The sequence below is a fragment of the Syngnathoides biaculeatus genome, chromosome 2, assembly GCF_019802595.1.
Source record: "Syngnathoides biaculeatus isolate LvHL_M chromosome 2, ASM1980259v1, whole genome shotgun sequence".
In the NCBI taxonomy this organism is placed as follows: Eukaryota; Metazoa; Chordata; class Actinopteri; order Syngnathiformes; family Syngnathidae; genus Syngnathoides; species Syngnathoides biaculeatus.
The window spans coordinates 17,475,040-17,490,041 of NC_084641.1; the positions used below are offsets into that span (position 1 = coordinate 17,475,040).

The 15,002-nt window shown below is 44.5% G+C and overlaps 1 protein-coding gene across 1 annotated transcript in view; it reads right to left on the reverse strand.

Moving 5' to 3' along the window:
* The window catches only part of plxna3 (plexin A3), a 94,537-nt gene that overhangs the window by 2,955 nt on the left and 76,580 nt on the right, over positions 1–15,002 (reverse strand). Inside the window, exons 31-36 of the mRNA XM_061838169.1 lie at positions 14,671–14,774; positions 14,496–14,592; positions 6,231–6,308; positions 5,994–6,106; positions 5,744–5,913; positions 80–292 (exon numbers count right to left, since the gene is read on the reverse strand). Of these exons, the coding sequence (XP_061694153.1) occupies positions 80–292; positions 5,744–5,913; positions 5,994–6,106; positions 6,231–6,308; positions 14,496–14,592; positions 14,671–14,774 (775 nt within the window). The remainder of the gene's footprint in view (positions 1–79; positions 293–5,743; positions 5,914–5,993; positions 6,107–6,230; positions 6,309–14,495; positions 14,593–14,670; positions 14,775–15,002) is intronic.

Genomic DNA, 15,002 nt, shown 5'->3' on the forward strand with positions numbered 1-15,002 from the left:
ATTAGAAGATTAGCCAACTCTCTACCAAGATCTCATTGGTGGCTATTCAGTCATACTGGCTTATTAGAATGTTAGCTACCGTTCCACCCAGCTCTTGTAGTTGGGGATGTCTTTAGCGTAGAGCAGCTTGTTGGATGGGGAGTCTTTTCCCAGTCGATGTTCCGATGTGGAGCACGAGTCCATGAAGGTCTGAGCCACGACCGACAGGCACGCGTCAGTGATGCTACTTTTGTGGATGTCGAAAACAAACTGGGGATTCTTGATGACGTTGACCCAGAACCTGAGAGGAAGACTGGACATGCAGACATAAATTTGTTAAGATTTACAATCCTGCAATTACAGCATATTGGTATTGGAGTGAATAAAATAGTCAAATGTTTTCTATATACTGGAATTTCCGGCCTACGAGCCGCAACTTTTTTCACACGCTTCCAACCCTGCGGTTTATGCGGTGATGCGGTTAATTTGTGAATTTTTTCTAACGGCCACAAAGGGGCACTCGAGCGAAAAAGGTAAGAATGAGACCGGTGGAATATATATGCCGAGGAAGTGACTTTTACCGTCCCTGTTAGCGCTGCGCCAGCGTGTTACTGCTGTGTTTCTGGCGTGTCTCAGTGATATTTACAGGTAAGTTTTATTTTAACCGGCCCTGTTAGCATTAGCGCGGCCTTCGCGTTAAACTCTTTCTGTGTACCGTCTTTCTTTGTAAATATCTCGTGTTTGAACGTGGGTTTCAATGTGGCCACTTGCGGCTTTTACAGGGCTGCGGCGTATGTATGTACCAAATGGTATTTCCTTTACAAATATACTCAGTGAGGCTTATAACCAGGTGCGCTCTGTAGGCCAGGAATTACGGTATATTTCATATATGCTGTATACATAATGAAATAGGTACAATAGTAATGGAAGTGATTTTTTTTTCCTCCTGTTCGGCTGTTAGGAAAAGCAGAAAGGAGAATCTGTATCCCTTTTAAGCCACAATAGTCACATTGGAGTTTTTAAGATCCCACTGTGGTTTCTTGCATTCTGATGGATAGATATTAAGAATGATAGTTGATCAATCGACCAGAACAATAATTTTAAAGGGGAGTGATGGAAAAAAACAGGAGTGTGAAAAGGTAACAAATAAAAAGAATACAACAAAAAACAAAGCTCTAGCTGTAAAGAAGATGAAGAAAGTAACGCATTACATACTGAATACAGCGGACCTTTCCGACCTGTTTATCACTCATACAATTATAAGCAATCAGATAGCCGCATTGTCTTAACTCCTGGCTTGACACGCCCCTGCCGCCATGTTGTCCCACAAGCAATACTGGTTTTCAGTAGCGTGCGCTTGGAAAAGTTAATAGTTACGAACAAAATGGTCCTCAGATGCGCTTGGGGAACGGGCAATTCTGATGAAAGATATCCTGCTAAGTTACAAGGGGCCCGGTTGATTCATTTTCCAAAACCTAAAACACAGTTGATGAAGTGTCTACGATGGATAAAGGCTCACGCAAGAGCGCGAGTATAACTAAATGTGGACAATATCAACAAACACAGTCAAGTCAAACATTTTCACCTGATGACTACGATACTGACTGAGTTAATCACATTTTTTTTTAAATGCCCTTATAGAAAATCGAACCTAACTCACTTTATAAAGTCTACAATGATACTAATCGTGATCTTTCCATGGAAAAAGTACTCACCCTGCTTTGCAGTACGATTCCACAATTATATCCTGTTGGATTTCAATATGAAGTTTGTGAGGCGTCGAAATATTTTGCATCAATCGCCAACATTTCACTATAACTCTATAACTAAAATGTCCTGCTCCGTCCAAAATCTTAGTTCCGTGTACATATCCTTGCGTGAAATAGTTGAGACCTCTCTGTAGAACTCTCTTGGACAAGTCTGACGCATTTGGCAAAAAACATACCGCAATATTATCTGGAATACGCGTTAGAGAATCGACTTCAAACCTGTTCTGTTCTGTCGCCATTTTGGAAGGTTGTGGGACATGGCAACTGTAACTGAGGGGGCGGAGCTTAAGATTGCCAGTCAGAAAGGCCCATGACAAATTGGATTTGAGCGTTAGTGGTGCTACATCATATGAGGGTAAGACTGGACAATATATGATAGGACAGTGACAGGAGGTGAAGCATGCAGAACAGGGCTCATATACAACTGAAGTGTGGTACGATTGCCTATGTAAATTATAACCATCGATAAGGGGCTACCCAATGCAGCCCTATGGGGGCACAAACCAGTGCAATCTGTAGGCCGGTCCCAAGCCCGGATAAATGCAGAGGGTTGCGTCAGGAAGGGCATCCGGCGTAAAAACTGTGCCAAACAAATATGAGCGTTCATCTAAAGAATCCCATACCGGATCGGTCGTGGCCCGGGTTAACAACGCCCGCCCCCGGCACTGCTAACCTACAGGGCGTCGGTGGAAATTCAGCTACTGTGGGTCGAAGAAAAAGAAGAGGAGGAAACCGGATCCAGCGTCAGAAGAAAAAGAGGAATGCACAGAGCCTACAACTGAGTGTAGGGACTTTGAATGTTGGGACTATGACAGGAAAAGCACAGGAGTTGGTTGACATGATGATTAGGAGAAAGGTTGATATTCTGTGCATCCAAGAGAGCAGGTGGAAAGGTAGTAAGGCTAGAAGTTTGGGAGCAGGGTTTAAATTATTCTACCACGGAGTAGATGGGAAGAGAAATGGAGTAGGGGTTATTTTAAAGGAAGAGCTGGCTAAGAATGTCTTGGAGGTAAAAAGAATATCAGATCGAGTGATGAGACTAAAATTTGAAATTGAGGGTGTTATGTATAATGTGGTTAGCGGCTATGCACCACAGGTAGGATGTGACCTAGAGTTGAAAGAGAAATTCTGGAAGGAACTAGATGAAGTAGTTCTGAGCATCCCAGACAGCGAGAGAGTTGTGATTGGTGCAGATTGTAATGGACATATTGGTAAAGGAAACAGGGGCGATGAAGAAGTGATGGGTAAGTACGGCATCCAGGAAAGGAACTTTCAAGGGCAGATGGTGGTGGACTTTGCAAAAAGGATGGAGATGGCTGTAGTGAACACTTATTTCCAGAAGAGGGAGGAACATATAGTGACCTACAAGAGCGGAGGTAGAACCACGCAGGTAGATTATATTTTGTGCAGACGATGTAATCTGAAGGAGGTTACTGACTGTAAAGTAGTGGTAGGGGAGAGTGTAGCTCGACAGCATAGGATGGTAGTATGTAGGATGATTCTGGTGGTGGGTAGGAAGATTAAGAAGACAAAGGTAGAGCAGAGAACCATGTGGTGGAAGCTGAGAAAGGAAGAATGTCGTGCGGCCTTCCGGAAAGAGGTGAGACAGGCTCTCGATGGACAACCGAAGCTCCCGGAAGACTGGACGACGACAGCCAAGGTGATCAGAGAGACAGGCAGGAGAGTACTTGGTGTGTCATCTGGTAGGAAAGGGGAGAAGGAGACTTGGTGGTGGAACCCCAAAATACAGGGAGTCATACAAGGAAAGAGATTAGCGAAGAAGAAGTGGGATACTGAGAGGACTGAGGAGAGGCGAAAGGAGTACATCGAGATGCGACGTAGGGCAAAGGTAGAGGTGGCAAAGGCTAAACAAGAGGCATATGAAGACATGTACACCAGGTTGGACACGAAAGAAGGAGAAAAGGATCTCTACAGGTTGGCCAGACAGAGGGATAGAGATGGGAAGGATGTGCAGCAGGTAAGGGTGATTAAGGATAGAGATGGAAATGTGTTGACTGGTGCCGGTAGTGTACTAAATAGATGGAAACAATACTTTGAGAAGTTGATGAATGAAGAAAATGAGAGAGAAGGAAGAGTTGAAGAGGCAAGAGTGAAGGACCAGGAAGTGGAAATGATTACTAAGGGGGAAGTCAGAAAGGCATTACAAAGGATGAAAAATGGGAAGGCAGTTGGTCCTGATGACATACCGGTAGAGGTATGGAAGCAATTTGGAGAGATGGCTGTGGAGTTTTTGACCAACTTATTCAACAGAATACTAGCGGGCGAAAAGATGCCTGAAGAATGGAGGAAAAGTGTTCTAGTTCCCATTTTTAAGAACAAAGGGGATGTTCAGAGCTGTGGGAACTATAGAGGAATAAAGTTGATGAGCCACACAATGAAGTTATGGGAAAGAGTAGTGGAGGCTAGACTCAGGACAGAAGTAAGTATCTGCGAGCAACAGTATGGTTTCATGCCTAGAAAAAGTACCACAGATGCATTATTTGCCTTGAGGATGCTCGTGGAAAAGTACAGAGAAGGTCAGAAGGAGCTACATTGTGTCTTTGTGGATCTAGAGAAAGCCTATGACAGAGTACCAAGAGAGGAACTGTGGTACTGCATGCGTAAGTCTGGTGTGGCAGAGAAGTATGTTAAAATAGTACAGGACATGTATGATGGCAGCAGAACAATGGTGAGGTGTGCCTTAGGTGTGACAGAGGAATTTAAGGTGGAGGTGGGACTGCATCAGGGATCAGCTCTGAGCCCCTTCCTGTTTGCAGTGGTAATGGATAGGCTGACAGATGAGGTTAGACTGGAATCCCCTTGGACCATGATGTTCCCAGATGATATTGTCATGTGCAGTGAAAGCAGGGAGCACGCAGAGGAACAATTGGAAAGATGGAGACACGCACTGGAAAGGAGAGGAATGAAGATTAGCCGAAGTAAAACAGAATATATGTGCGTGAATGAGAAAAGTAGAGGGGGAAGAGTGAGGCTACAGGGAGAAGAGATAGCGAGGGTGGACGACTTCAAATACTTGGGGTCAACAATACAGAGCAATGGAGAGTGTGGTCAGGAAGTGAAGAAACGGGTCCAAGCAGGTTGGAACAGCTGGCGAAAGGTGTCTGGTGTGTTATGTGACAGAAGAGTGTCTGCTAGGATGAAGGGCAAAGTTTACAAAACAGTGGTGAGGCCGGCCATGATGTACGGATTAGAGACGGTGGCACTGAAGAAACAACAGGAAGCTGAACTGGAGGTGGCAGAAATGAAGATGTTGAGGTTCTCGCTCGGAGTGACCAGGTTGGATAGGATTAGAAATGAGCTCATTAGAGGGACAGCCAAAGCTGGATGTTTTGGAGACAAGATTCGAGAGAGCAGACTTCGATGGTTTGGACATGTTCAGAGGCGAGAGAGTGAGTATATTGGTAGAAGGATGCTGAGGATGGAGCTCCCAGGCAAAAGGGCGAGAGGAAGACCAAAGAGAAGGTTTATGGATGTGGTGAGGGAAGACATGAGGGCAGTTGGGGTTCGAGAGGAAGATGCAGGAGATAGGCTAAGATGGCAAAAGATGACACGCTGTGGCGACCCCTAACGGGACAAGCCGAAAGGAAAAGAAGAAGAAGAAGAAGATAAGGGGCTACCCAAGAAATTTATTTATCACAATGAGCGAGTGGCGTCACACTTCCAAACAAGTCCCAGGGGTGTGTGTCTAAGGACACGTGCAAGTGAATTGACTCAGTTTCGCATGCACAACAAATGCAGCCAGAAATGTCCTGTAATTGCTGTGCCTGCACTGCCGGGGCTGAGGACTCCATCCCACCTAATCAAGAGGTGGTGTTGGGCCAAGGAGTCCATCTGAGGTCTCCCCGGTGGATGGGACACCTCCCACACCGAGAGATCCAGGATGATCCACCAGCCCCACCAATCATAGTGAATATTATCATAATTGTAGCAAACCGCATCATAATTGGAGTGAATGGGACTCCGGCTTGGCATACCAGTTGCTCTTCCAGGTGTGTCGCACGTCTGGGTCGCTAATCTGCCTCTTGTCGGCCTGCTCATCCAGAAAGTCAAACATGTATTTGATGGCCAGCGGCAGAGCAGACCCTCGATGAGCGGTGCTGAAAACTGTCTCGAAAAGGTCGTCCACAAACTTCTGCAGCGTCCCCTGGCGGCAAGAGTAAAGCGGAGGCTTGTGATCAATTCCGCAAATGAACATTCGGGAATTTAAGGAAGTTGCGTTGACACCTTTGTAGCCAGCAGGCGTGTCAGGTAGATTTCGGACACCATTTTGCTGCCGCGGTCTCCTTCGCGCTGGTCACTGTGCTCGTGGTTCTTGACCAGGTGCCACAGTTTTGTTCCTGCAATAAAAAAGACAGTAACGTTGACTCCATGCCAAATTTACAACTTTGATGCTATAACTGCATTAAATATACAAGCAGTATTTATGCTACCTCACTGTTAGCTTAGCAAAATGGCAGCTACCTGTCTCCTGATCTGGTGTGATCATGGGCGCTCTGGACCTCAGGCTGTCAGGACTACTGGACGTACGCAGTAACGATTCTGCACACACAAGCACCTGTTAGTCGTGTACATGTGTGTGTGTGTTGACAACATAGCAGTTTCATGTGTCAGCGACTTGTCCACCCAGCGTCTTATCTTAAATTACACACATTGGAACTACAATTATGATACGACTGAATGTGATTTACTGATTATGATTACTGAAATTACAATGTATGATAATATTTAGGTTATGATTCACAACAATTAAGAAATTATTCAAACATCAATCACTATATGATACAATTCACTACATTTAATGATCATAAAAAACAGTGCCAAACAAATATGAGCGCTCATCTGCGATAACAAGTTGTGGCAACCCCTAACGGGACAAGCAGAAAGAAAGTTATGAAACAAATTATTCTGATTACAAAACATTGTATTACATGTACAGTACTGCAATCATGATTAAATTCATTGTAATTATTTGATTCCAAACCATTATGATAAGATTCAATTTGATTAAAAAATGATTCAATGAGATTATAGTACAATTCGCTATATTTATGAAACAATTCAATTATGATCCGGTTCACTGCACGTGCCTGGAGATTCAAAGATTTGTCATTGCAACATGTGCAACGAAAAAATAGCGTGCGGACCATTCAGTACAAAGATAAAAATATATAAATCATTACCTGATTAACTCTGATAACGGTACGATTTACTATGATTATGACCAAAATGTAAAATGAAAGTAAATGTTTGATTATGATACCATTCAATTTAATTATGAGACGAGTCACGATAGTTGCCATACAAATCACTTCCACTACGATAAGATTCACTGTAATTGTGACCGAGCACAAAACCGATCAGAAATTGCATGGCTGTCCCTTTTTCTGATTTTCTTCATAAATGTTAAAAATGCTTTCCAGTGATGTACAGACTGGTAATCACGTAACATTTGACAAAGTTGTGTCTGTTTAAAGATAGGAAGCAGCGTTTTAGCGTTAGCATAGCAACAAGGATGTTTACACCACAAACTACGATCTTACGGCCTCTTGTCGGTTCATAAGTGTAATGACGTACATTTGAATTAAATTTGTGGCTTCAGGGAACCCCAAGCTTTCTGTTGATATGAGACGACGTGGTTTTATCTGTTTTGGGGGGAGGAAGAGACAATTAGTGTTGGTGATTTCTCATCATCTCAATAAAAGCCCTTTTTCCAAGGCATTAAAGTAAGAAATTCAGATCGATTCCAACTGGAACACAATCTTTACCTATTTTTCTGGTGTTTGAAACATTTGAAAATCTTTTTTACATAGTCAGCGCTTAATGACGTCTAGCTTGAAACGTGGCCGACTTCTGATCAGTTTTGTTGCTGGAGGATCACAAATCTGATGTAATTCTCTTCAATTATGATACACCGTGTGATTTAGCTAGCTAGCTCATAAAATGCAATAACCACTACAGAAGCAAAGTGGACAAGTAGGTACCACGCTAACTCGCTAATGTTGTAGAATAAGTGTAATGTAATACAGTACAGTGGTGCCTTGAGATACAAGTTTAATTTGTTTAATTCTCCCCACGAATTGGAACGAGACATAGTCACCCCTCACCTCCTGCTGGTTCTGTTGTAGGGAGATCCAAAAATTGTTTCCATGAGCAAAATGCTGTCAAATGAATGTTAGTTACTGTCATTATAAATCGCTTCTTTTATTTCAATGTCTGTCTGTGCAGTTTCTATCGGAGACTGGTATTTTTAAATTGTTCATAAAATTACAAAAAATATTTGAACCTTGAACTTAAAATTCTAGCCTGATTGCCTTTTAGAATTTAAAAGAAAAACTTTTTTTTTGGTCAAACTTTGCTTCATTTCAATGAACTGTGCTGTTGTCCGTCTTGGCCATCTGGGCCACTCTAAGACAGACGGACGGGTTTGTACAGTATGTCCATCTTGTCTCCTTGCATAAGATGAAAAACAAAATGACTGTGAGTACTATTACATTGAATGTCTAAAAGTGCTGCTACACCATCTAGACTCCAACATTATTCAGTTAAAGGGTTGCCATTTCCTATTATTAGCATTAGCATTAAGCTAAAAGACGAAGGCAAAGATGTTTTAAATACACATGTAATTACCTAGCTTTATGGTTGACAGTAAACTTCAGCTGGGAGAGGCATTAAACAGCTTGAAGCCTTTTTTTGAATAATTGTTCACAATTTGCTTAAAGGACGTATAGGGCCAAGTTCACAAGTTCACTTTGCCTTTGTTTTTTACTCAAGAAAAGGAACCCTGAAGTAATTTCCAATTAGACCAATCCACAATGGAGCAATTGTTAAATAACCAATTGCCCATCATCCCCAACAACTTGCGCCCCCAATTTAACATGCTGACAAATCTCAAATTAATTAGGGTATCGTGATTAAAATGACGCAAACACGCCATCGAGTGACACTTATCCTTGTAAGCCTAATGAACCCAACCAATCATATACCACTGGACTCTTTTACAAGAACACACCAACTGTAGCACCCCAAAATTATGTTTAATTGCTAATTGTGGTCAAATACAGTGTGGCGGTCTTCTGTCCACATCAAATTCCACCCTTGCATATCAGTGTCCCTAAGCCACACAGTCAGCCAACCTTTATGACTCTGCAAAATGCCTTTCACATCCAAAGCATAAATGCCTGTCTAACAACAGTGTTCAAAAAGACTGATGAAATGCTCCAAACATGGCGTCGTTACCGCACGTGCTTTTAACAGGTGAGTGGCGCAATCACCTAAGAAACAGCTCACAAAACTCGTGTACACTGGCAGAAATGAATCATTTACCTGAAGTGCCTGCCCACTACGTGGAGGCATTACAGCAGGGGTGTCAAACTAATTTATGTAGAGGGCCACATTGTAGTTACGGTTTCCCTCAGAGGGCCATTACGAGTGTGAAACGATGAAAATATTTCATCTCATCATCATATTTACATCAATCTATGAACCAGTTTTGGAATCTTTTCAGTTATTGTTCATGTTTGGTAACACAAGAATGCCTGTAATATCACAACATTACCATTTATGGGATACGATTTGTAGAAATTTTGGTACAGATTTTCACAAGAATCATGAAAGTTGACAGACTAGATTTCCCTTTGCGGGTCACACGAAATCATGCGGATCAGGCCCTCTGGGCCTTGACTTTGACGCCTGTGCATGACAGGAATCAATTCCGACAAAACAAGTCTACACAAATTTATCTATTCTCATTTTTTTCCGAAGCTATCCATTCATCCATTTTCTGAGACGCTTATCTTCATAAGGGTCACGGGAATGGTGGAGCCTGTCGCAGCTGTCATCGGGCAAGAGGTGGGTTGCACCCTGAACTGGTTGCCAGCCAATCGCAAAACACCATTCGCACTCACAGTCACACCTTGGGCCAATTTAGAGTCCAATTAATGCACGTTTTTGGGATGTGGGAGGAAATCGTAGTTCCCGGAGAGAACCCACACAGGTACGGGGAGAAAATGCAAACTCCACACAGGCGGGGCCGGGATTGGAAGACCAGTCCTCAGAACTTTAAGGCCCATGTTCTAAACAGTCGCGGAACCGGGCTGCGTTTCAGAGGCAATCTTAAAAAAAAACAAAAACAAAAAAAAAACACCCAGCCTTTGACTGTAGGTGACAGTTACACCCGAGGCTTGCTTGTGAGCCAACCTGTATCTTAACTAGTACAGGGAAATTAGACCTGATTCTGGCACTTGTCACAAGTCAAGTAGGGTGGGTGGGCTTCCCAGGATGAGCCTTGTAGAAGCCTTCCAGGAGAATAGGATTGAGGATAAGCTTCCAGGAGATCAAATAACGCTCCTCTGCCCTGTACCCTGCCCAGTTGACAAAATACCGGAACCCCCTCCCAATCACATAAAGGCTACGCGACACTGTGAAGGTGGGAGGTTCGTCGATAATTCAGGCGGGTGCTCGGCCGGAGGTCCCAGGGCGCAGGTGTATACAGGCTCGAGCAATGAGATGTGGAAGGTTGGGTGAATCTCGAAGGACTGTGGAAGGTTCAACGGGACAGAAGTGTGATTGATGATTTTGGTAATTGGGAAAGGCCCAATGAACCAGGGAGTGAAGGCTACTTTACACTCCCACTGTTGACAACGCCCGGATTGCATCACGTGACCTACGTATTGCCTGGCATAGCACCTCTGCGTAGCTTTCCACAAACACGTCAAAAAAAAAAAAAAGCTGCGGCGCTCATCTCTCATTCCTTCCGACCGCACGTACTACCTCTGCCTCTGCCTTTTCAATCAATTTTGCAGCATAATTAAGCGTGTCATTTAGGTCCAGTTGTTCAAGTAGAAACTTTTCCATGTTCATTATTGTTGCTTTGTTCCTTGTGACAGAAAGGAAAGTAAAAATGGCTACCAGAAAAAAAACAATGTGCTGAGAAACTCCACGCTGTGTCGTCCTAAACAATACCAGCCATAGTGGCACACCTGACTTTGAGAAGAACTGCAGCGCATTTTCAAAACTGCGTGCATGGGTTGTGTTGGAGTTAAAAGGCAAACTATGCACGGTGACGCAGTGATGGCAGTGCGGTCGCCCGCGTTGGTATAAAAAGGCCGTCTGCCTATGGGATTCAGTTTGGAGTGGGAGTTTTTGAGAAGAAAGCCAGACTGATTGGTCCACTATGTAATCGGGCATCGGGGAGCAATGATGGTCCGTGAGCTGCTTATTGTGAGCGGCGGACTAGGTCAACGACACTGTGAGGTCTTTCTACACCGCCTGAATCCTTCTAAAATCATACTTGATACGGGGACTGCCACTGGCTGCTCCTGTACTTTGAATAATGAGTAATAACCAAGCCATGAACAGGGAGATATCATTACCAGAGATGGTGAAGGAATTGTGGGTGTACTCGATCCATGGGAGGAATGAACTCCATGAAGCAGGATAGTATATGGCAACAGAGTCAATTGGTTAGGCATAGGGTTATTGGAGGGACTGGTTTGACTGCTGGGTCTGGCCATTGGTTTGTGGATGATAACCCAATGACAAACTGGCTGCTTGCCCACTGCCTTGCAGAACTCCTTTCAAACTTGCAACGAAAATTGGGGACCTCAGTCAGAAACGATATCAACGGGAATACCATTGATTTTGAACGCATGCAATACAAGTAGGGTAGCAGTTTCCATGGCGGATGGGAGTTTAGGGAGGGGCACACAGTTGACACATTTAGAAAAGCGATCAATTATTGTCAGGGTGAGAGTGTCACCCCCTCAGGGGGGTAGACCAGTGACAAAGTTTTCAGTGACGTGAAGCCAAGACCGAGAGGACAGCTCCAGCTCCACAGTCTGAGGCGTCACCATCCACACCAAACTGGAGGGAGGCGTCAGGATGATGCAGAATGGGAGTATATGTGAACAGGGATTTGAGTTTATCGAATGCTTGAGAGCCTGTCAGGGTCCGCTGGAAAGGTAAGAAAGCTGGTGGGTGCGAGGCTGGTGAGGGGAACTGTCACCTTGATGTTGATGTGGATGAATCGATGGTAGAAGTTTGTAAATCAGAGGCTGCATTGCAATTCTTTCCAGGTTGTAGGAATGGGCCAGTTGATGATTAGTTGGACTTTGGGGGATCTGGTTGTGACTTGTCCTCTCGCAATAATGTAACTGAGAGAATGTTCAGAGGAGGTGGAACTTACAATTTTCTGGTTTGATGTATTGATGTTTCTCGAGGATACCCTGGAGGACCTGGCGTACATGGCCATGGTGTTCTTCGGGGGAGCGGGGAAAAAAAACGAGATATCAAGGTAGACAAATAAAAACCGGTTGAGCATGTCACGGAAGATATTAATAGAATGTTTGGAAAATTGCAGGAGCGTTGGATAACCTGAAGGGCATTATCAGTTATCAAAGTGTCTGAAAAGGGTCTTCCATTTGTCCCCCCCCCCTCGGATACGGATGAGACGATGGGTGTTACGAAAGTCCAATTTGTTGAAAATCTGGGGATTACAAAGGGGTTCAAATGAGAAGTCGATGAGGGGAAGTGAAGATTTAGTTTTCACAGTGGTATCCTTGAGTCCTGGGTAGTCATTGTATGGGTGGGGAGTGATGTCTTTTTGTCTCAATGAAAATCCACCCCCAACCGGAGATGAGGAGTGGGGGTATAAATCCGGCAGCAAGGGAGTCGCGGATGTAATCCTCTATAGTTTTCTTCTCTGGGCTGGTGAGATTGAAGAGTTTGCTGGTGGGAAGTGGAACTCCAGGAAGGAGGTCAAAGGCCCAGTCTTGTGGGAGGTGGGTAAGAGGGTACAGAGATTGCTAAATCCTTGCTGAACACTGGGGAGAAGTCAAGATATTCTTGAGGAGTTTGTGAGAGGTCCACTCGGGTGGCAGGAGGTGTAAGATCTTCAGAGGGTGTAACAGCAGAGAGTAGACATTCGGAATGAGAATGAGGACTCATCCATTGATAAATGAGTCAAGTCTATGGTGGGGTTGTGAAGTTGAAGCCAGGGAATACCAAGAATTGTGACTTTTTGGGGGGGACGGAAGGGGTTAGAGAGGGATTTGGAGCTGGTGAATTATATCTTCATGAATGAAATCATCATCGGCATCGGAATCAATGTGTGTAGTGTGGTGGTGTTATGAGCAGAAATGATAATGCATGCGGGCATGGTCATCCGGGAGGGAAAGCTTGAGGGAACAGAGGTTTGGTTCACCACGACACTCTCGGGTCGCGGTTTGCCTTATCTTTTGGTTGGAGAGGGCACAAGGAAATAAAATGACAAGTTTGATCACAGAAGAAACATAGCTGCTGGATGACACGACGCTGACGTTCTTGTGGATCTAAACCTGTTTTACCAATTTGCATGGGTTATTTGGGTGAAACGGAGTGACGAAAGTGCAGAAGACGGAGCAGGAGGCAAATGCCAAGTTGTTGGTGGGGTGCTTAGAGTAGGATGGTTTTTGCCAGATCAAATCTTGCTCTTTTGTGGGCTCTGTCGCAGTCTGTCGTCTAGCCTGATGGAAAGGTCGATGAGTTCCGCGAGAGAGGAGGGTTTGTCCTGGACTGTGAACTCATCTATGAGTTGTTCTGAGAAACCTTTTGGAAAGATTCCCTGAAGTGCTGTGTCATCTCACCCGCATTCACCTGAAAGGATAGGGAAATCTATGGAGTATTTGGTTAAGGACCGAGCAGCCTGCGTGAGCGTGAGGAGATACTGGGTGGCTTCTTTGCCCTGTACGGGGTGATCAAATACCTTGCAGAGTTCAGCAAACAAATGGAGTACCGCAGAGGAGTTGTGACATAGAGAAGTGGACCAATTTGCTGCATTTCCGAGGAGGAGGTTAGTGACATGCTACTTTGGATCTCTATCCAGGATAACTGTATGGTTGGAGATTGGGATTGAGTAAGCAATTTAATAGGGACTGGCTACATGCACCTAGATCCCCGGAGTAGGACTCGGGTGGAGGAACATGAGGTTCTTTTTACGGGATGCGGGGTGGCTCGGAGGCTGTGTGCTCAGAAGGAGTACTTAGCGGAGAAGGGTTGGATAGCATATGCGATGATTGCAGGGAGATACCTGTTGCTTCAGAGAGTGTAGTGATTCTGTAATTTCTTGGAGCATCTTTTCTTGTCTTCCTATGTGGGCGCCTTGGATGGGGAGTGTGTTCTTAAGTGCCTCTGGGGTTGCCAGGTCCATAATTACCCAAGTATTCTGTCAAGGATAGAGAGGAGCTAGACCCAAGAGCAGGCGGAAGCAGATGTAATATGATGAACGGTTTATTGAGGAGCAGGTTTGGAAGGGGTCCTATTTGGGTTGGCAGGCAGTGGCGCGTGACAGGGGAAGGGAGTGGAGAGGACTGGCGGCTGCCTTGGTGGCAGGGATAATGTGCATCCCAAACACGGATTACTTTGGGAACAAGGAGACACAGGAGTCAATTTAAGGAATGAGCAATAAGTATTTCTGCATTGCCGTGCTACGGCATTGGGTAGCTCCAATACTTTGGCGTTGATCTCTGGAAACAGACATGGTATGTTGGTGGTGATGAGGGTCAGATGGAAACTGGGGCTTTGAAGAAGGTGCTGGAAAAAAGTGGGGAGGAGAGAAAAGGGCCACAAAAGCACCATCCAGGATCTCGAAAATGGTATTTCAGGGCAGTACATCAGGTCACTTGTACATCAAGGCACCACTATATATGTATATGTATATGTATGTGTGTGTGTGTGTGTGTGTGTGTATACCATATCTGCTGAGTGATCTTGTGAAAGTGAAGCTGTTGGCAATGTTGTATGCAGAAACCTGCTTCTGGACCAGCGCCACCAGGGAGCCGTCGGTAACCTGGTAACATATCGGCATTGCGGTGAGTCTCCACGCCACTTCCTGGTCACCTGACACGGGATTGAAAGAACAATGTACTTGATAGTGAGCCAGCGTGTTGAGTCGCTTCCAGTCGCTCTCAATCTTTGTGGTCACGTCTTCATCCTGTAGGATTATCCTGGTCAGCCGACCTTGGCGCCACTCTGAACACACAACACAACACAACACGTTAGTAAAGATTTCCGTCAGGAGTCGTAACGGGAGTGAAGCACATTGTGTAGAAAATTCAGTTCATCACAATCGGACTTAATCCCATTATAACTGGATTGAAATCTTTCGGAACTGTAGTAAATCATAACAATTAGAGTGAAAAGTATAATAATCAATGTGACTTTAATCTAATTGCGATGAATCATATTGTAATTGAGGCG